At 45.6% G+C, this 23,197-nt stretch overlaps 1 protein-coding gene across 1 annotated transcript in view; it reads right to left on the bottom strand.

Annotated features, from left to right (window-relative positions):
* Positions 1-2,554: 2,554 nt before the first annotated feature.
* The window catches only part of LOC114769910 (CUB and sushi domain-containing protein 3-like), a 324,749-nt gene continuing 304,106 nt past the window's right edge, over positions 2,555-23,197 (bottom strand). Inside the window, 11 exon segments of the mRNA XM_028963275.1 lie at positions 2,555-4,848; positions 4,952-5,087; positions 5,181-5,268; positions 6,096-6,208; positions 6,952-7,110; positions 8,274-8,339; positions 8,695-8,874; positions 12,616-12,727; positions 14,383-14,456; positions 18,036-18,209; positions 20,836-21,009. Coding sequence (XP_028819108.1) covers positions 4,689-4,848; positions 4,952-5,087; positions 5,181-5,268; positions 6,096-6,208; positions 6,952-7,110; positions 8,274-8,339; positions 8,695-8,874; positions 12,616-12,727; positions 14,383-14,456; positions 18,036-18,209; positions 20,836-21,009 — 1,436 coding nt within the window. The 3' untranslated portion in view covers positions 2,555-4,688.

Raw genomic sequence — 23,197 nt, 5'->3', positions numbered from 1 at the left:
ACGCGCACCAGCATGTGAGTTCATGTGCTGATATATAATATGCTTAAGTGGACCCGTAATCGGAAGGTTGCCGGTTCCAATCCCCAATGTACCGTCCCCGCACAATTTTCCCTGTGCGCCTTCCATGGCTGCCCACTGCTCACCAAGGGTACCGATGGTGGTAATACTAAACAGACTGCAGTGCATTGTGGTAGTAGTCTAGCCGGTAAAACTTCTTCTTACCTAGTGGTTAAGAAGACCACAAAGTCACAAGTTCAAACCCTCAACCCTGAGTGTCTCCAGGGGGGGACTGTCCCAGTAACTACTGATTGTAAGTCACTCTGGATAAAAGCGTCTGATAAATGGCATACATGTAAACGATGGTCTACACCCACTGGTGTACTCTACACTGCTTCTGGGTGATTTATGGTTCATTTCACTTCTCAGAGTGTACCGCGACATCCACGGTAATACAGTACAGACCAAAAGTTTGGACACGCCTTCCCATTAAACGTGTTTTCTTTATCTTCATGACCATTTACGTTGGTAGATTCTCACTGAAGGCATCAAAACTATGAATGAACACATGTGGAGTTAAGTACTTAACAAAAAAAGGTGAAATAAGTGAAAACATGTTTTATATTCTAGTTTCTTTGCTCTGATTACTGCTTTGCACACTCTTGGCTTTCTCTCGATGAGCTTCAAGAGGTCGTCACCTGAAATGCTTCTCCAACAGTCTTGAAGGAGTTCCCAGAGGTGTTTAGCACTTGTTGGTCCAGCTCACCCCAAACCATCTGGATTGGGTTCAGGTCCGGTGACTGTGGAGGTCAGGTCTCCACTTTTTGTTAAGTACAGAACTCCACATGTGTTAATTCATAGTTTTGATGCCTTCAGTGAGAATCTACCAACGTAAATGGTCATGAAAATAAAGAAAACACGTTGAATGAGAAGGTGTGTCAGAACTTTTGACCTGTACTGTTTGTACATCACAAACAGGCAGATTAAAAGCATATTAGGTAAAAGTTCATTTGATTATCCAGAACACACTCCTTCTCTTGAGTTGCCCCACATACAGTGGAGGAAATAATTATTTGACTCCTCACTGATTTTGTTAGTTTGTCCAATGACGAAGAAATGAAAAGTCTCAGAACAGTATCATTTTAATGGTAGGTTTATTTTAACAGTGACCGATAGCACATCAAAAGGAAAATTGAAAAAATAACTTTAAATAAAAGATAGAGACTGATTTGCATTTCACTGAGTGAAATAAACCTACCATTAAAATGATACTGTTCTGAGACTTTTCATTTCTTTGTCATTGGACAAACTTACAAAATCAGCGAGGGGTCAAATAATTATTTCCTCCACTGTACGATGGCCAGCACGGTGCTCTTATATAAGCAGTTGATATACTTTCATGTCGTGGATTTAAAATGTATAAGTTGAATGCCTCATTGGAAAATAAACAAATTTTCATGAACATGAACTGGTTATTCATGCTAAAACCCAGGACAGTTTTCAGGCAAATAAAAATATTTTTTAATTGCTTTGACCAGACCTTTGCGATGCATGATTTAAAATGGCATTTTACAAATTACTTCAGCACAGTACGAGCTACCTGGATATTCTGTGGGCTCCAGTGCTGAGTGCAGGCCCCGCCTCTTCCCCGTTCCCTGCACGTTTTCCCTCCTTTGAAGGAGGGCCGGCACCAGTGTTGCGGGTGCGGTCTTGACATTCTGCGTGCATGGTGTGCGTGAGTGTGAGTGTGTAAGTGTGAGTATAATTTAAGGTCAATGGGCCGGCCCTACAGATCACGAGTCTTGGTCCGAGTTAAGTCTCTTGGTATATTTAATGGTGCTGATGTGTTTTCCATATGTGGTGCGAGGGTGAGATTGAGTCTTCCCGTCTCCCACTTCCACTGGGTCCCTCTCCTTCCGGAGTCTGATTCGCCTCTCTATTTGCCCTCACGTCTGGGTCTTCTTCAGCGCCGCAGCTGAGGAACCAAGTGAGCGTGCGAGACATGAGCTGAAATATTGATTGCGTCACACCAGAATGGATCAGGCATCGATACCAAAATTGGTATGGATGCCATTGGCTCGCTCTGCTGACCTCAACATGAATGTGACTGAAGCCCTGACCCTTTCATCCCACCAGTCCCCCTGGACAGAGGGCCCAGTGCATCCCACCAGTCCCGCTCTCCTTCTGGCCTGTTTTAGTCTTAATCTGCTCTGCACAGACAGGATTGTGGTGGGACGCTTGACGCCGGGTGACAGGCGTCGGTGTTTGAGGTCAGTAATGAGGAGATGGGCTAAAGCGTCAGTCACAGCTGTCAGGGTGAAGAGGGCCAAAAAAAACATAAAAAAAAAAAAAAAAACCTGCACAGCAATTAGGAGACACGGCTTTGTTTGGCGGGGTCACGTCGGGCCCGTACCCTCCCGCTCACATGCATTTAAACCGTCTCCGCTGTCAGTCACACCGCTGGGTGACGATGCCGAGGTGGTCTTGACTGAGGAAAACTGTCAGTCACTTTATGATAAGTGATCATGTAAGGGAAAAATAAAGGAAAAGACAACACTTTACAAAAGCAGTTAGCCTTTTTTAATCTTACATTGCATTGAAAATTTACATAATAGATTCGTACATTTTACAAATAATTTCTTCATAAAAATATATTTCTTTACAAAACGTTTTTTTTGTTTTTGTTTAATTTTCATATTATATATATACTTACTTTTTGAATGCATTAACATAGGAGGAGTACCCGGCTGTACTGCAAATAGTCATCTCCATTCCTAGAACTGTATGGGTTTTTATTGCAGTCATTTATAAGTGGCAAAAAATGCGTCGAATGGTCAAGCAACGTAAAGGGGGGGGGTTCTGTAATGGAACACAAAGTGCGACCGCGACTTTGAACCACTTGCTCTCTGAAGTGGAGAAAATGAAGCCATTTTCACAATATGAAGCAGATATGACAAGATGAGGAAGCAGCAGACCTGGGCCACATTTTTATCATCCTTTTTTCTTTTTTGGTAGGCACTGTGAAAAAAAAAATACACCAAATACAAGCTATAATTGAAAAAGCAGTAAGCAAAAGTTGAAATGAGATTTGATTGTTAAGCGAGGAAAAAAAAAAAAAAAAGGGGGGGGGGGGGGGGGGGGGGGGGGGGTCCTGACATTTTTCAATGAGGATGAGGGTGTGAAATGTCAGTGAAATGTCCTAAAGTCTGCAGCTTTCCCTTCTCTGCCTGTAAGTGCTCCCATCCACCGCATGTGGGATAGGTGGGACATTAAAAGGCACTGCAATGAATATCACAGCTTCGGGGCAGGAAAGAGCAGCACCAACCTGGGTTTGGTTCCCTCTCCAAAAAAAAAAAAAAAAGTGGCATAATCACAGCCAGGTCCGCTGTATGAAGCATCCTTGATTTAATGCTAACCGTGTTTGACAATGTCACGTTCGGTCATCATGAAAATTCAGAAGCAAAATTGTGACTGGCTGATTTAAAAAACAATAATGAGAGGGGTGGTGAAATTGGTTTTCCTCGACCCACATTAGTCACATGAATTGTGTGGTGGTCAATTTACTCACCACCCATGCTTCCCCAGGAAAAAAATAAAAATATATACATATGTAATAGATGTACATAAATAAAATGCCCATTAAATCATGTAAGAGCCTACAAGACGTTGCATTCCAATCACACTTCAGAATGAATTAGTGCCCCTTAAATCAGAAATGTAAAAAATTGTAATTTATACAAATCGCGTTTCAGAGAATTTGGCGTCGATGCATTGATGGCACAAGGCTTCATATCTGTCAGAGCACAAATAGGATTTCAGAAATGAACTCCAAACTTCTCTGCAGACTGTAGGGAGACCACACTGACAGCTATGAGCAGACGGTATAAATATGAATTGGAAAGGTACAAAAATCATTACTCGTTAACCAAAGGAATGTTGTAGAAAAAAAAAACGCTTTTTTTTTTTTTTTTTCTCCCATCTTTGTCAAACACACCTGCCATCCACGCGGAACACACACATGCACACTTCACGTATGCCTAAAGAAAAAAACCACACACACACACACTGAGATGTGGTGGTGTCGATGATAATACATTTTCAGTTGTTTTTTTTTTTAATACATATTTTTTTGTCCGATTGCTCGAACGGCTTGGTTTTTGAAAAAAGATGGCCGTCTCTATAAACTCTGAATAGAATCTCTCTTTGTCCCTGGGCCCAGCTCATGTGGTAATATATAGCACAAAATATAGGTGGTGAGATGCTCCTCGTATATATGCTAGAAGATTTACAGATCTTTTTTTTTTTTTTATCTTATAAAAAGACCCCATCAACATCTGAAGAAGCACTCACAGAGTGCACTTTAAAAAAAAAAAAAAAAAAAAGTAAGCGTAAAAGCTCTCCACGCCGGGTTCCTTGCGCGTGAAGATTTGGGTTTTCGTCGGTCAGGGCTTTGAAAAAAAAAAGAAAGAAAAGCATGTTTTCGGAGTTCCCAGTGTCCTCCGCAATGCACACGGCCGATCACGGTTCCTGAAGAATGTGCTTTAAATATGAGAGAACCGCCTCTCCCAGTCTCGGTGAAATTCCATCTTCGTATGCGAAACGAAAAAGCCGTAGTATTTTTGTTTTTGATTTAACGGGAATTAAAAGAAAGGAAAAAGGACGGATGCAGTTTTTGCGCTGCGCAGACTTCACTATACCATTGTGCAGACCGTGTTGAGGTTGGGGTCGAACCGGACCGCTTTGCCCTCGCCTGACTTTGCATTGGTGTTGTACATCGGGTTCTCGAAGGCAGCCTGCCCGTTGTTGTTCTCGTGGACCGAGCAGCCGGTGTACTGGGTTTTAGGCGTAGTCCTTTAATCGAAAAAAAAAAGGCGCTTAGAACACACACACACACACACATACACACACACACACAACCGACGAGATGACAGTAGGGGACCGGAAAGGAACTCACCGCTGTTTGTAGAGATAAAATCCGAAGCCTGCAAATATCAGGGCGAAAAAAGGCACAAGGATTGCTATGGCCACAGAGCTACTGTTTGTACCGTGGGGAGGGCTGAGGGAGTTGTTGCTCTCCGACGTGTTCAGACCTGCACGGAACAAGGACATGGGGGGACGCCGTCAACGCCATTCCGCAGCAACGTTCGGTCGCGGGCCGGCGAGTAACGACAATAAAACCGCACCTAGTCTTTGCAGTCCGAACTGGCCGTAATCTTTACCCTGTATGAAGCCTTGAAAGACGTACGTGGCACCATCGGGTTCTGCGGAAACCTGCCGGTGGTTCGGAAAGCAAGTGTTAGCAGTCATGCAACAACATTTCTTTCCCGACTTACGTTCATGGTTAAGACAAGAAATGCAATAGCAATAGATTCACTAGATTCAATAGAAGAATCAGCAATAGGTCACAGACTACTGGCAGACCCCAGTGAAGAGACAGCAGATGAATCCTGGTTCCTGGAGGACTTCAGGGATCTTCAAATGGACAGAAGACATACTGTATGGGATTTTGGGCTAAATAAGAAATAAATGTTGTTGTTGTTGTTGTTGTTTAATTAGTCTCGGGAAAACCTCTTATTTTCTGGGCAAATAGTCGTCATGGGTCATTATTATCACGACGCGAAAACAATCCACACAACAGTTGGATTAGTACGTGGTAGTACAGTTGGACAGTTGGATTAGTAAGGAGGTAGTAGCGAACCCCACTTACTACCATTGTGTCCCTGAGCAGGACACTTAACCCTAAGTGTCTCCAGGGGGGGACTGTCCCTGTAACTACTGATTGTAAGTCGCTCTGGATAAGGGCGTCTGGTAAATGCCGTAAATGTAGTACGTGCAAACGGGCCTGAAGTGTCATCGTGCAGGACTATCAACTGAATCCCAATGATGAGTTAGCAGAATGCCACAGCAGATCGTAGTTTACAGAAAAACTACCACTTGCTTCTTATTTGTGCACAAACTTGAAATCTGTTATAAATTTAAAGCATTTAGCCGTATGTTAGCCTTATTTAGCCCAACACTTTTCATTAACTGTACAGTTCTTATGAATCAGTGCCGAGTTGCTGTGGGGAACGAAAACTTGAGCCTAGCGGGACGCTTACAAAACCGTCCATGGACCACGTCTCCTCTTTGATCTTGCTGAGTGCGGTGTGGGAGGACGCTCTCGCGTGGTACATGAACAGCATCAGCCGCGCCTCCTGGCTCTTGTAGACACCTGCGCAGTGAAGATGGACAAGCGGAGAGTCGAGATTAACCACAAGACAATTCCCGCACGATTAGAGCAGGACCCCGCGTTCAGGACGTGCCTCCGACAAGCACAGCGTCGCCTTGGACGCCGGGATCGCGCTACGGTTCCGCGGGGTGCGACAATACGGTTCCCCATGCCAGCATAAGCGGGAGTAGATTAATTCAGCAAGTTGTGTAAAAAAAAAAAAAAAATTAAGTGATTGTCACATGTGATACACAGCAGTACAGCACACGGTGCACACAGTGAAATTTGTCCTCTGCATTTAACCCATCACCCTGAGTGAGCAGTGGGCGGCCATGACAGGCGCCCGGGGAGCAGTGTGTGGGGACGGTGCTTTGCTCAGTGGCACCTTGGCGGATCGGGATTCGAACCGGCAACCTTCTGATTACAGGGCCGCTTCCTTAACCGCTAGGCCACCACTGCTCCAGACACTGTCACCGCCGAAGGTCGGGGTGGGTAGGTGGGTGTAGATGGAAAATAATGTCAGAGAATATGTTCATGAGTGCACTAATCTTTCATTAGCGAGAAGTGGAGGAGCTCTGCTCTCGGCCGAGGGGGTTCGTGAAAAAAAGGGGGGCGTCCTGGTGCTAAGTGACAAGCCTGCCGTTATGGATTTAAATATAGAAGGCCCCCTTGAGTCGGTGGGTATTAAGCGCAGAACTGACGTCAAGTGTCTAACGCGAGTCGCCACGTCGTCGTTGGAAACCAACCTGAAAGCAGCAGTTCCATGTTGCTGTTGGTTAGCGTGACGTTAACTCTGCCCGTGGTTGTGTTGAAGCTCGTGATGCTCAAGGTCATTGGCTGCTTCCTTCCTTTGTAGTTGTACGAACCTTTCCAGATGTAGTTGGGAGCGAACACGTCGTCTGGGACTGGGTGGAAAGAGGTAAAAAAAACCAAAAAGGGACGAGGTGAGCGTGTCACGACGTGCACGGCAAATAACACACGCTCTGATTTATATCCGCAGAAACGCAGGGAGAGCCAATAACTCGCTCATTAACATTATATCAGAGTTTCTGCTACTACGAACGCCGCCGCTACTCCTGCACCCCCTTAATGCAACGCAATAACTTACTAATCTTCTATGCTTCAATTCGACCCATATAATCACTGTACGTAAATATTTTATATGTGTTCAAATATGCATGTTCCAGCATGTTCCATGTCCCCTCGCGCATGAAAATAATGACGTCCGTCATTTTTCTATTTGGACTCGACGCTAGGCAATACATCAGCCAGCTTTGGAAAAAAAAAAAGTTCTTCTTCGTGACTCTCTTGGACCACTGGCTCTGCTGACTCCACGTTCTCCGGCGGTTCTGCTCCGTTCTGTCCGCATCGGCTGGGGTGCTAGTGGCCTAGCGGGTAACTCACTTGCCTATGAACCAGAAGACCCAGGTTCAAACCCCACTTACTACCATCGTGTCCCTGAGCAGGACAATTAACCCTGAGTGTCTCCAGGGGGGGACTGTCCCTGTAACTACTGATTGGATAAGGGTGTCTGGTAAATGCTGTAAAATGTGAAAAAACAGAACTGAATCCATCTTTAACGGTCGTAGTGACTCCAACTTCGCTCCATCAGAAGACTTGAATTAAAGCACTGATCTATTTCCAAATACTGATTCTTTACTTCCAAAAATCCCAAAGACCTCCTTGAAATTAGGGCCCTGTGTCTCTTTTCTCCCTACTACACGTGCAGAACTTGAAAAGAAGTTACCCATATCCTTTCTTTCTTTTCCCTAAGTACTATATCGGAGCAGATAAAAGTATAATGAAGGTCAGGGAAACTTTATCTCTCCGTGCCAGAGCGCGCAGCAGCTTAGCTGCCCGGCCGCCGCATCGCCTCAGCATCATTGTCGGCCCGAACTGAACCGTCTCTCCTCCTTATTGACTTAATGCTCCCCGAGAGACGCTCTTGAAGAACACATTAAAGATGGCACCGCCGGCGGGGGCCCTTCTGAAAGCTCCTTGACTCCTCGAGCCGAGCCCTCGTGCACGCTGCCGTTGGCTCTCCACCTTTTTCGGGGGGGGTACTCACCGCTTAGCTTCGGACTGGGGGTCCCTGGAGCGGGTTTGACGGGCTTCTCAGACAGTTTGGAGCCAGCTGGGGACAACAAGAGGACACGGTTACGTCCCGCGAGGCAGTCAAGCGTCCTCAGCGGCCTCCCCTCGCACCCGTTCGCTGCTCGCTGGTCGGCGAAGTGTCGCACATGCTGCGGCACGAGCTGCTCTCTGTCTGAACAGGAAGTTGTCAAAGGCCAGCAGACCACGGGGCGGATGACACGGCCCCTGCATCAAGCAGTATGGGCCGCCGCGAAACAAGGGCCCCCCTCCGTCGGGGAGTTCGGGATGGAGGGCCCACATCTGTCTGGGAGTGTTAACTACCGCTGCGGGGGCTGCGGGGTGAAAAACGGGGGGAAGTAGTTGCTCTCCATCATCGGCGGAAACCGCCTGCGTACCTCTGCACACGGGCATCTTGCCGCTCCACGTCCCGTCCGACCGGCACACCCGGTGCTCGGACCCTCCCGAGAGGAAGAAGCCGGGCTGGCAGGTGTAGATCAGGGTGTAGCCGAAGGAGGGCAGGTCCATCCCCACCACGGAAACGTGGTGAGGGCTCTCTGGTTGCTTGCAGGAGTGGGCTGCGAAAGGAGAGGTAGGTAAAGAAAAAAGAAGAAAATATGACACATCACTGTATGCCCCGCCTTCAAACGAAGACATATGATCCATACCCGAGCTTTACAGACAGCCGTCCACCCACCCACATCCATCTGGACCTTTACAGCATTTAAAAATACGTTCACCCCTCATACGCGTCTGAGCTTTATAAAAGTGAAGTGATTGTCACATGTGATACACAGCAGCACAGCACACGATGCACACAGTGAAATTTGTCCTCTGCATTTAACCCATCACCCTGAGTGAGCAGTGAGCAGCCATGACAGGCGCCCGGGGAGCAGTGTGTGGGGACGGTGCTTTGCTCAGTGGCACCTCAGTGGCACCTTGGCGGATCGGGATTCGAACCGGCAACCTAGGCCACCACTGACCCGTGAGCTGTGAAGTGCATTGACATTTTATATTGAGAATCTATATTAGATACCAATTATATGGCTACAAGTATAGTGAAAAGTAAAAAAAAAAAAATTATGACCCAACGTGACACTGAGGGTTTCTTACTTCAACGGTTTGATCGGGCCTAAATATACTGCAGTAATTATCTATTTTTTAAATAATGACACTTAAACGTGGCTGGATGGCTATTCAGCAACCGCAGTTTGCTCTCGTGTCCTTTAATTTACTTTACTTGGCAGGCGCTTTTATCCAAATTCTCATTCGGTTTCTATAGATTTTGAGTTACAAAACTATGAGCCCCGATAAGGCCTAACTTGTCAGGAATAGAACATGCCGGGGAATTGTTAAGTGCTAGACGGAATTTTAATTTAATTTTAATTTTTTTGTGAGCGTGTGTGTGTTAGTTTTAGACTCGTCTGAAATACTTTTTGAACAAGTGGGTTTTATGGTGACTCCAGAGGCTCCAGCCAGGAGAGAGTTACAATAGGAGAGTTTAGAGATGACCATTGCCTGGACGAGGAGCTGCGTAGCTGTCCTATCTGACTCCCTGATTTGGCTGAAAGACCATGGAAGCAGCTAAAACTCCACAGGACCCTCTACAACCAGCCGTGCGGCGAGAATGTGGTAGAGATCCTCGCTGATTCCTTGCGTCATGCACACTCCATTTTCCATCCTCTTCCTCCTTCCGCCAAATCACATCACCTTTTCTCGATTAATGTCATCTTAATGGCATTTTGATGCCACCTTTAAACTCACTGCCAGTCGCAGGTTTGTACATATAAATTACAAAGGCCATTTTGAAGTGTTTTTCACTAATCAGACTCCTGCCTCTCTTTACCTTCAGCTTATTGACATGGTTATTAATGCATGAAAATAGGCCCACAAGTAGCCATCGACCAAAAGACTGCAGGGACAGGAAGAGGGACAATCGGATTGTGTCCCCTGTCACAGCCGAAGCCGCCGCTTTGATCCTATTGTGTTTGTGGCTCTCTAGGGGCAGCCCCTTTTTTGTCTCGAGGTTCAATAAAACGGCTGAATAAATGAATGGGAGCATTCTGCCATTGTGTGTTAGTCAAACATTGCAACCCTGATCGTGGTAGTGCCATCTTCCAGGATTATGACCAATAATCACCCGGATTGGCTGAGCATGAAAATAATGCTGATCAAACTATTTGACCTACTGGCCAGTATGTTTGGGTATATTGCACGAATGGATTGGATTGGCTGGCAATTGCTCTGTAATGGTTGTAAATATTCTAGACTTAAGAGTCTTGGCCTTAAGAGGGAATTGCAAGTACTCTCAATTAACTATTAATTTTTTTTTAAGCTCTTGGCAGTCCTAGTCGTCTGCCAAATTCCATAAACATAAACGTAAATGTAGTCACCGGTCAACAAATCCCATGCAAGGTTATGGAGCGATGTCTTAAAGTGATTTGCTAACTGGCAGCCATAGGTCCTAGTGGACTCCTTGGTAACTAATGGTAACTTATCTGTCTGTCAGTCAGGTTCTAGTAGCCTAGCGGGTAACACACTTGCCTATGAACCAGAAGACCCAGGTTCAAACCCCACTTACTACCTGAGCAAGACACTTAACCCTGAGTGTCTCCGGGGGGACTGTCCCTGTAACTACTGATTGTAAGACGCTCTGGATAAGGGCGTCTGATAAAAGCTGTAAATGTAAAAATGTAAATGTGTCCTATGTGCCCATTGGTAGTTTGGTGCCTGTTGGCACAGCCAATAGTTCACACTAAGATCCACCAAACGGTGTCCAAGGCTCCGGTTATACGGTTCTGGTAACTGGACACTTGATGTTGTTTTACTTTGTCTCATTTCTTTCATGCCGCTCGATTAATATGATTAATGCGTATTTGCAAATTGCAATAAGGTTTCTCTGAAACAGAACCCTTTTTAAACCAGGCAATTCATACAATTGTACAATTAAACAGCATGAGACCTTTTTACTCGCTGTTTCTGTCCCAACGCTCAGACATCAGTCAGCAAAACAACGGCAGAACACAGGCTTGTGGAATACCAGGCAACAAAGTAATTACGCCTTTGTGATGCTCGGAGTGAATGGAATGGCAATCTGTTTGGGGGAATGGGGCGCCAGCTGTTTTTTAACAGCGAGGGAAAGCGTGCACATGCAACATTTTTCACTCTGTTGCACATTTCTCAGCTCACAACGCCGGCCTTCTGCAGGCTCTCTTGTTGCTGCCGTTTGATAAGTCAGAAATGAATTGGGCATGAAAGGGTCGCCATCGCGACCAGTAACTTTGGAGTAATGGGGTGGAAAATAGTCTGTAAATTTTGTATAACTGCGTCCCACCTTAATTATATGACAGTGTAGGGTCAGGGTCTGTCTACAAGAGAAATGGTAAACTGATCCCACACCAAGCCAGTTGTTGATCACATGTCGTTTTAAATTTTACTCCAAAATTGAATAGGGACTTCCCAATCTGGCAACACGACTCTCAACTTTACGCTATTTTCCTGTCCTTTAGTCTGGTCTAGTGATCAAAAGCAAATGTGAGGGAACGGATTAAAAAAACGGTGTGAATAAATCTCACAGGAAGTGCCTTCTAAAGAGGTAGGGACAGTGGGGTGTCACTTTTCACTCTGAAGTCTTCAACTTCACTTTTCACTCTGAAGTCTCAACTCCTGTCGCCTCCTTTTCTAATTCATAGGGAACCAATGTACCTGCTGTGAAGGGAGAAGAAATGATCTCCCCTCTCTTTTGCCATAATATGAATCAATTTCAAAGTGGCAGTTATTAAATCCGACTTTCATTTGGCAGAATATGTACTTCATCAGTCAAAAGAATCAGGCCCTTTGGTTCTGAATCAGCAGAGCGGCTCTTTCAAGTGGAAAAAAAAAAGTGCTAAAATTGATATAATAAACCGGCTACCTGGGAAACAGGCGGTTATAACAGGCCACTTTCGGAGCAAGAAGCCCGAATAACAGACAAACGCGACGTGACAAGACCCACAGCGTGAGCCGTAGCTCAAGCTGTGACACGGGAGTATTATTAGCGCGTCATCCCCTGTCTCTGGCCGGGACAAGATCCACCGGAATTCCCATCGGACACTCGGCCCTGATGTCTGTGCTGCACTGAGCAACGTGGCAGAAATGACACTGTGACAAAATGAGAATCTGGCTTCCTACCTGGTCAGAAATGTAAAAAAAAAAAAAAAAAAAAAATACGGATGTGCTTATCGCAGTCGTGAAAAATATTGAAAATATTGAAGATGGCCATGGAAAATGTTGGACTGGACTTGACCTACAGCACGACCTAAAGCCAAAGGTCAACTCACGAATGCATTCGGGCTGCGCGCCGCTCCAGGTGAGGTCCAGTTGGCACAGACGGGTGGTGGAGCCCAGCAAGAGGTGCCCGGGTTGGCAATGGAAGGCCACCAAGCTGCCCACCTGCACACACACACACACAGGGAAACAAACACACCCAAAAATCAAATATGGACAGGATGCCACCGGGGATGGTTGGGAGAGATAAACCGCGGCGAAAAACACCGTGAAACGGAGCTCGCAACATCGGCCTCTTCTGTCAGGGCGTCGATTGAACTTTATTTAAAAACCTCCCGTTCATGCCAGGAAGCACACTGCTGGTATTTATGATCGCCGATGGCCTTTTCGCAGAGAGTGATGGCGGCGGCGTTCAGTTGCTGTTGTCAGCCCCCCCCCCCACATTGACTGCGGGCGCTGCCTCTCCCCTCCTTCTCCCTCGACGGCCTGAGCCCAAGTGACAGGACCAGGAGAGTGAAATATTAAAACGTGTCATGGATTGACGCGCCGGCTCCACGCGCTAATTGATTAACACGTCTCTCTCTCTCTCTCCCCCTCTCGCAGGACGAGTAATGGGCACCGCGGCTTATCGGCGGGGTACAATATCTCCTTCGCCTCGCCTTCAATATCATTAAGCACCAGCAAGTCAGGGGGGTGGAGGGCGGCCCTCCCATCGCTTCTCCCTTCCGTCTGCGCGCTGAGACAAATGATTTATGAGTGTAAAAAGCCTGATTCTCCCAAACCTCGGCAAGACTTGCAACCTGCAGCTGCATTCCGGGCTCGAACTGGTAAAAGGCAGATGGCTGCAGCTCGTCCCCCCAAAAAAAAAAATTTTGGTCACACATTTGGTTTTAAAGACAGGGAAATTATCAACGAGGATCCAGCCTATAGTGCGTGGACTGTAAACCCAACTGTAAACTCTTGGAAATATAATCAAATAACATTAAATGCTTCTCGTTCTGCTGCTCTTTGTTAACTGAGTCTTAATGAAGACCTCTTTGGCATGACGGTGAGATCGAGGAGTTTACATGCTTGCTCTCCCTGTGTCGGTGTGGGTTTCCTCCAGGTTCTCCGGTTTCCTCCTTCCATCCAAAATCATGTACACTAGATGTGCTGGCGTTTAATGAATTTTCCCAGATGCCATTCATTTACACACGCCATCATATAAAAAAATAAATATATATATATATATATATATATATATATATATATATATATGTATACAACTAAATAACAACAACTAAAATTGCATAGAAGATAAAAAATAAGTTTTTTTTTTAATTAAGAAAAATGTTCAAATTTCCATTCCACAGTCCAATGAAGGAATCCTGTAATTCCTTAATTACAGAAAACGGACATTTAATCAACACTGAACGCTCTGAGCAAGGCAGCGTGGCGCATAAACGTTCTCCAAACTACGGTGCGGCGGGACTGCGTGAGTCTGAGGGTCCTGCTGAGCAACGACACACGGCAACGTACATGCACGCACCGAAGTGCAAGTCGAAGCAGTAGGGTATTTCAGATGAAAGCACCTTAACAAATAAACCGGCAGGCGTCCCAATGAATCCCTTCATAACAAGATTTAAAAAAGCTCCACGTGACGATAATTAAATCCATCAGCGGCGAGGTGCAAAAGCTATTTTAATCGTCGGCCATTCGCCTCTCTCCCTTTCATCATCATTATCGTCATCGTCGGCGTCAGCGCCGGTGTCGTTACCGTCATGAGGCTCGTAATCTCCGTCTCGTTGCGAAGTACAGTGCATCTGCACATCTGCCGTTACCTTGAAGCCGTAGGTTCTGTTCATGGATCCGTGGCGGGGGACGCCGGGGTTCTCGCAGGTGGTGCGCGTGGGCTCTGCAACGAGACAGAAGTGGTGATTGGAGGGGGCCGCGGCCCCTGCTTATCGTGATTGTTATGGGCCTCCGCGGTCGCATAATGGTGATTTTTTTACGACCAAAGGAAGGCCCAGCAGAGGGGGGTGTTGCAGCGGCATCGGGGGCCCGGGGCCATTTGCCTTTGCAGAATTGGAACATTTTTACATTTCCGTTTACATCACGAACCAGACGCCCTTATCCAGAGCGACTTACAATCAGTAGATACAGGGACAGAAACCCCCAGGAGACACTCAGGGTTAAATGTCTTGCTCAGACACAACGGTAATAAGTGGGATTTGAACCTGGGTCTTCTGGTTCATAGGCGAGTGTGTTACCCGCTAGGCTAGTACCACCCCTATATATCCAGATAAATACCACAGTATTTATCCAGAGCGACTTACAGTCAGTTGTTACAGGGACAGTCCCCCCCTGGAGACACTCAGGGTTAAGAGTCTTGCTCAGGGACACGATGGCAGTAAGTGGGATTTGAACCTGGGTCTTCTGGTTCATAGGCGAGTGTGTTACCCACTAGGCTACTACCAGCCACTTTAAATTTGTATTTACATTTACAGCATTTACCAGACGCCCTTATCCAGAGCGACTTACAATCAGTAGTTACAGGGACAGTCCCCCCCCCTGGAGACACTCAGGGTTAAGTGTCTTGCTCAGGGACACGATGGCAGTAAGTGGGATTTGAACCTGGGACTTCTGGTTCATAGGCGAGTGTGTGACCCACTAGGCTACTACCACCTGGACCACGGACCTGGGCCTACACAATGCGTAATCGAGCCAGCGCAGCGATATTGAATCAGGCGCTGGATAATCTCCCGGGAAAGAAGGAGCGTATGTGCATGTGTGCATGTTAAGGGAGGCTGTTGCTGCATTAACAGGGAACGGGCTCTTTGTTTGGTCTGAAAAAAAAAAAAAAAGCAAAAAAAAAAAGCTAATGAATGTAACTGAAAGAATTCTTTATTATTGCCTCTGCTGCGCTTTGCAGCAAAATCGGCATCTTTCAACAACACCGGGGGATAAAAACACGTTTATCTGGAGATCGAACTGCATATGACTGATGATGGTGTTTTATATGGTCAAGGGATCAATGCTGTGGGGTGTACTGTACATATGCAATCAAATGTATATGAAGGCATTTTCAAAATGTGTGAATATATAGAAGAATGACGTGTATTAGAAACCCTTTTATATTACGCGTACACTGTAAACAACGATTAATGAATAAAGATTGGTTGGTTGATTGATGGCTGTTACCATGCAGCACAGTGAAAACCACAGTTTCGGGGCTGTAACTATCCGACAATCCAAGCAGGCAGAGCAATATTTCAAGAGACAGTCAACCAGCAGCTCACCATTATTGTCTGCAAATTTCAAGTAAGTTTTATTTGATGTTAAATTTGTTAAGTAAAAAATTTGATATTAATTTGATAACACCAACACACGCACACACACTCACTAAAAATAAAAAATCGTCTTGCACTTAAAAAATCCCGAGCATGTTCTATTCTTGACAAGTTAGGCCTTATCGGGGCTCTTATAGGGGTGGTAGTAGCCTAGTGGGTAACACGCTCGTCTATGAACCAGAAGACCCAGGTTCAAATCCCACTTACTACCATTGTGTCCCTGAGCAAGACACTTAACCCTAAGTTGCTCCAGGGGGGGACTGTCCCTGTAAATACTGATTGTAAGTCGCTCTGGATAAGGGCATCTGATAAATGCTTTAAATGTAAATGTAAAAATAATTCACAATCTATGGAAACCGAATGAGAGTTGCTGGTGTCTTCCTCTTGTAAGTCGCTTTGGGTAAAAGTAAAGTAAAGTAGTGGGTGAAACACTCACCAACAAAGCAGAAGACCACCAAGTTGTTTTCCTGATTTTGGTCCGGATTCTACGCTTTCCTCACCCCTCAGCCCTCGGGCATGACTACGTCCAACCTCCCCGAGTAGTAAAAGTTCTACAAAAACTGTCCTCATAGTTCGTCTGGTCACGAACCTTCCTGGGAACGATTCCTCTAATGCTGTTTGCAGTGGCACAAAGCGTCACCGTATTATGAAGTTCTGCCGAAATACGGTGTGCCGCGAACAGGTTTGCACCTCCGGCCAACTGCTCGAGGACAGCCGGAGCGATGGAAAATGACCCCCGATGTAATTTGGTTCCTTCCAGCTATCTGCGAGCAGTTCGTAGCGGAGCTCCATTACTCTTAACTGCCAGCTGGCGCTCGTTGCAGGTGGTGTTGGAAATTTTTCAATTTCTGGAATAATCTCATCAATGAGGTCTGGGCGGAACTTGGGAGTTGGGGGACGGGGAAGCCGAGGAACGGTCACCAGTTGGGGGGGTCGCAAGTTCTTCGAAAAACGTTGGAAGAACGTTAAATAAACCACTGGAGGAGCACAGGGAAGACCTTCGGTTGGCGACGGCGAAAAGTTACGCAGCAAAATCCGATATTTCTCTGCCTTGCGTGAACAACGCTTCCCACATTTGGTATTCTGCCCTCCGTTGACCTGCCGGCTCGTGATTCATCTCCATTTTCGCTCCTCGCGGCATCCCAGCGCGGCGTTTAATGGCCGCTAACGAGTGCCGCACAGCCATGATACCCGCAGGCCGCGGCCGCCGGAGCACCGAGCAGGAGCACCGAGCAGGAACACCGAGCAGGAGCTGAGCCTCTGCTGCTAGAGCGGCCCGAGGGCCTTTCACCAGAGCGGCTCCTGTTAATGCCGCCGCCGCCTCCATTGTGTCCAAAAAGGTGCAGGGCCAGCGGTGGGCGTGGCGTTCTGTTTTAGTAAACATCGTGCTGCGAGTGCACGCTCCGGTCCACCGGAGTGCACCAGGTCGGAACGTCACGCTCGCTGGATCGCCCGCCTGAACGAGCACATGCACACGCACACCCAGCCGCACGGCGGTCCGTTTTCACACCTTCTGAAACAGAGGCGGGGACTCGGTTCCAGCCCCGGACCTCGAGGTTCAAAACCCCACTTACTACCATTGTGTCCCTGAGCGAGACACTTAACCCTGAGTGTCTCCAGGGGGGGACTGTCCCTGTAACTACTGATTGTAAGTCGCTCTGGATAAGGGCGTCTGGTAAATGATGTAAATGTAAATGTAAAGGGTTCCAAGATGGCCGCTCCTGTGTAAAAAAGTATGTTGTTTTTCAATGTTGCCTCTCTGCACAGGAAATAAGGGTCACTTTGACCTTTTTTTTAAATTTAAAATTCTGTTTTGCTGTTTGCTGTTATGATCTTGCTGAGAGATAGATGCATGATGAGCGATGGTAGTAGCCAAGTGGGGTAACACACTCGCCTGTGAACCAGAAGAACCAGGTTCAAATCCCACTTACTACCATCGTGTCCCTGAGCAAGACACTTAACCCTGAGTGTCTCCAGGGGGGGGACTGTCCCTGTAACTACTGATTGTACGTCGCTCTGGATAAGGACGTCTGGTAAATGCCATAAATGTAAATGTCCAAATTTTCTTCAATCTACAGCTAATGACTATCAATGACAATTAATGCTGAAGTTGTTAATCCCCTCCCCCCAGTGAAGTGCTGTACCTATGCAGCGTGGCTGAAATCCGGTCCAGCTCCCATCTGCCTGGCAGATGCGGGTTGTGCTGCCCACGGGGATGAAGGGGGGACTGCAGGTGAAGGACACCTCAGACTGGTAGATGAAGCTCCGACCTTCCCGTGAACCGTGAGCGGGAACGCCAGGGTCCCCACAGAACTTGGCTGCAACGACAGGCACGTGTGATCGTTTAGCACGGGAACAACTTACAGAGAGACCTCAGGTATCAAGCGATTTTTCCCCCTCCATGTTTCAGATTCCACTTATGGGCGATGCTTCAACGTCACCTTCTGTCGAGAAGGCCAGCCTCATTTGTGTTTTTTTTTGGGTCACTTTAATGGCAGTTTTTAAGCTTAATGTGAATATAAACAAAATGCACAAAATAAAAATGAGACTGGTTCTTACAGAATATGGCACACAGAATTCAAACTCTCTATTTAAGTGATTTTTTTTGCCTTATTATCAGTCCCAGTGGAGACAACACTTTTTCTCCAGCCATGCATTCCAATTTTGAAATCACTGTTGAAATGGTTACCAAATCTACAAATCATAAAACAATGATCCCAGAATTCTGCAGAACATTATGTGGTGGAAATGAGATATAAAGGCAGTAAAAGGATGGGATCATGTGATTAAATATGATCACACATACTATGTTTATTGAAATGATATATTTGTACATTTGCTTTTAACATGAACAATTTAAAAAAAAGTTGTTATAACTTTTTAATATATTTCCTCGTAGCGTGCGAAAGTTCCCCCAGGGACACAAATTATACCACAGCTGAAGAATAACCTACATATGCTGCGAAATGTGATGGAAACTCAGCTGAAAGTTTAGAAGAATGTGTAAAACTCGGCTAGACTGGACCTCATTATAGCCGAAAAAACCGCCTCTGTCCAGTCTGCCTGAGTCTGAATGACGAACGCGCCGATGACACATGACTGACGCCATATGCTCTCAACACTGAGAAGCGGAGCTCCGAGAGGTGCAACATGGAATAAGAATACATATTAAATGCATTCCTACATAAATATAGACACGTGATCAACTAATTGTGTGAGCAAGAAACCCAATGGCAGTTTCCCTGATCGGTCTGGGTTCAGTACCGAAGTGAGTGATCTGTCTGAGGTCTCAGATGTCTACCTGCGTGACACTGCCGCTAGATTACCAGCGCGTCCTTGTAAGCCGCTGAGATGCCAGCTGTCTATGCCGTCATGGAGTAGCACCTCTGAGGCAGAACGCTCCTTCAGAACTGAAGGAACGCAGCGTACTCCGTCTTTCATCCCTCCCCAGGCGGAGTGGGAGTAGGGGTAGCGGCGTACTTCGCTCTTAAAAATGGAACAAAGCGCGCGTGGAGAACCAGCAGTGCAAAGCGCTTCTTACAGATGCTACAGCGATGGGCCAGTGATGTACAGTTGTATAGGTAGATAAAGTTTCGGGGCCCGAGCTACCGTCTGGTGCTCTGCAGGCAACTCTGCTTCTGGTGCCCCCCCCCCATTTAAAAAGATGCCATTAATTATGTACTAATTGATGCAATTTTCTTTTATTCTTTCCGCTACTGGCTTTCTTTAAGCTTGCTGACTCCAGAGGACGATGCAGAAATGCGGCCAACATTCACTGTATGTGCCTTAAATTCAGGTTACGTTAAGTGGAAAGTTTTCCTGAGAAACGGACACGATATTGTATTATGCGTTGCACTTTTGAGACCCCATTTTCATTCTGTTCCAAAGTCAAATACTCAAACCAGCGAAAGAAAGTCCATTACTATGTTTACCAGCCATGAAAGTAAAGCGAAAAGCATCTGGTGCCTACCTGACTGAGGGATGTTGCTTAGCAACAATGAAAGGAGCTGAGATGTAAGTTTCTCTCTAAGGCCCTTTTGTGTCTTTAATACATATAGTACTGTTACTATTCTACATATTTGCACACAAAAAGATCTTTTTTTAAATTGAAAAGACAATAACAATTTATTTGACTAGACTACTTGGAAAATAAGCTGTGCGTTAATAGCTATTCTGCACCAAACAGTAAAGAACACCCACTTTATCCCAGTGGTGTGTTAAAAACAAGCTTTAGAACCTTTATAAAAAACTGCAGGTTTGTGGCTGGCCGATGAATAGGGCTTATTTATGCTGTTTAGACATAATCAGCCAATTCAGTCTTTCACTCAGCTTCTTGTAAATTAGAGCTTTGACACTTAAATCAGGGCTGTCAAAATGAATGCATGAATGGATTTGAATGTCTGCCACCTGCTGCATGTATTGAAAGTTCAACATTTTTTAACACTCTGCACAAGCACCACAAGCCACCCGAAGCAACAGAGCCGCATGGGTCATAGTTTTAAATATTATAGCAAGTTTTAGTCTTAAGAATTAATTGTGATTCATCGTGATTGACCACTTCTGACTTTTTTTTTTATTATTGACCTTTTTTCCAGTTTTCCACATCTGAATCATGTGTTTTTTTTTGGATTTGATCATTTTTTTCCCATTTTTTTACTTTTGAATTATGTTTTTTTTATTATTTTGTCATTTTTTCCACTTGTTGCAAAATGTGTGAATAATGTAATGTGTGAAAAAATGTAATGAATTGAATCAATTTACATATGCAGACCAGGCCGATAAATGACAAATATTACTACTTAAAAACATAAATTGCAATGACCGGAGTTCATTCATTTCACGCATTTGCAACTATTAATATAATTTTGTATTTTAGCAGAAAATTGGACAGAATGGCTACATAATATCCTCAGTGGTCTGTGAAAGCCCCAGAAGGTCACTTACGGAGGCACTGGGGAACCTCTCCAAGCCAGGTGCCGTTCCCCGCACACGTGAGGTAGGCCGGAAAGGAGAGCTCGTAGCCGGCTGTGCAGCTGTAGCTCACGCTGGTGCCCCACTCGAAGTCGGTGCCCTCCAAGATGCCGTTGGAGATGGCAGGCGGCGCGGTGCAGGTGACGGCTGCAGGGGGTCAGAGAGGAGAGAAGACCTCAAAGTCACCACGTCCGAACAGAAATGTCACCCAGCCGAGCTGGAATCGGAGCTGACGGCGGTACGAGTTCGCTCGCGATTTGTCCGAATTTTGTAATTGCCACTTGGCTGCGTTCACGTGTTGTGTGAACCCAATGAGATACGGAGGAAACGGTGCAGTGGCAGTGGTGGCCTAGCGGTTAAGGAAGCGGCCCCTGCTCACACTGCGACACACTGCTCACCAAGGGTGCAGAGGACACATTTCACTGTGTGCACCGTGTGCTGTGCTGCTGTGTTTCACAATGACAATCACTTCACTCTCACTTTCAAATTGCGAGAAAGTCACATTCACCTTGACACTCCCGACAGGTTCAGTCGAACGCTTTCGGCAGCCAAAAAGCAATTTGGTTCGGTAAACACCAGGCATCCGGGTGTGTCGGGTCCAAGATCCTCAGCATCTAACTGATTAAAAGGTTCCTTTCAATCGCTTAAAGCTGTTTGTGGGACTAACGACCCCAGTGGTGTTCTGGGAAAGGAAAGTTAACCTCTGAGCTCCTCCGAATGTGGAATCAGCGTTCAGATCGGCAAAAATATCCTGTTTTGGGTTACTATGTTAGGATACGTGGCAAGTAAAATATTTTTTGGTGCTTTTGGTGAGACATCTAGAAGCACATTCCTGCCAGTTCCTCACTTTTTCCGTAGTTTTCAGGCGTTTTGAGGACAGGCTCTTTGAACACTGGTACAGGGTGCCAATTTTCAACATTTCCCCCCACTGAAAACTGGGAAAGCAGCTGAACTTCTACTTTATGTGATCACTGGGAGGTTTTTTGACAGTGGAATGAACCCACCTCTAGTTGCTCAGTCTGATTGGCCACGGATATATCACACTGGGTAAAGGAAGGCTGGAAAATCAAAAGAACTTGGACATCTGGCCAGTAGGTAAGTAATTTCCTTGCCCCTGTAAATTGGCAGGCTGTGGTGGACCAGCAGGCCCTTCCACAAAGCAGGACTTCCTGGTTGTCTAATAGGATACTGCAATCAGTACCTTCTGCTGACTAGGGGTGGTATCTAAAGGGGGGTCTTTTGCAAAAATTGTCCTGTCCTGTCCTTTTATACATTTCTGTATCCTATGGGAACAAATTGATGACCATTAAAACTGTTTAACTTTAACAAATTAATAAATAAAGAAATACATTGTTATAATAATTGATATAGATTTTGAGTTGATAATTAAAAGAAAAAAATTGAAATATATGGAATATCTTTAGGAAATTGTCATGATCCGGCAGGGGTTACTCCGGGTCCGGAGTTTCATGTTCGTCATGTGTAATGTTTCCAAATCGTGTTCACCTGTGTATAATTGTATAAAACTATCCTGTTTGTGTCTGTTTGCCATCAGGTCATTGTTTGGTGGTGTATTAAAACCCTGCCTCGTGACGTCGTGCGTATGCGTCCCCCTTCCTCGCCATGTCCAGCCATTGTGACAGAAATATATGGAATAACATTTATCTAAATAATCTATATACTAAGCAATTAATTCCAACCTAGTGTAATAATCTTGACTTTCTGTCCAGGGCTTCTTGATCTGATGCTTGTCCCATTAATTAATTTTTTTCCTTATATCGTTGATTTTCTTGATCACCTTAATTTTTAAGTGCTGAAATTAGTCCCTGTCACGTCGGTCATTGTCTGTCCACCACCAAGGGCCAATGAATATTTGAAAAAGAAATGTAATGTCTAATTAATTAATAGAAACATTAATTAATTAACCGCCTACATCTCTCTGACAAACTCCCCTGTGACAAGTAGCCCAGCAGACAAATAACATCTTGCCAGCACCTAAACGCAACTGGAAAGAGAATTTTGTCACTTTTGTGTTCATCTGAATGAAAACAAGAAAATTGGAAAAAAGTCCAAAGAGTCCAAAGTTCTTATTTGTCAAAGTGCCAAAATTAATAAATGACTTTATGAAAAAAAAAAGGTAAATCTGTGACCCGCACAATGGGAGGTTTGCCTTTCATTACCTTTCACCCGCATGTCAAAATCCACGATGCTGGGGTGACAGACACTTACAATGGACTTCTGCAGGAGGCTCAGGGGGGCTCTGATCCCCTTGCAGTAATTTTCATGCACGGCAGGGGGTGCTGTTGGCATTTTGACAGAGGGAGAGAACTTTTTT

The sequence above is a fragment of the Denticeps clupeoides genome, chromosome 20, assembly GCF_900700375.1.
Source record: "Denticeps clupeoides chromosome 20, fDenClu1.1, whole genome shotgun sequence".
Classification (NCBI taxonomy): domain Eukaryota; kingdom Metazoa; phylum Chordata; class Actinopteri; order Clupeiformes; family Denticipitidae; genus Denticeps; species Denticeps clupeoides.
This window is presented reverse-complemented; position numbering and strand designations above follow the sequence as displayed.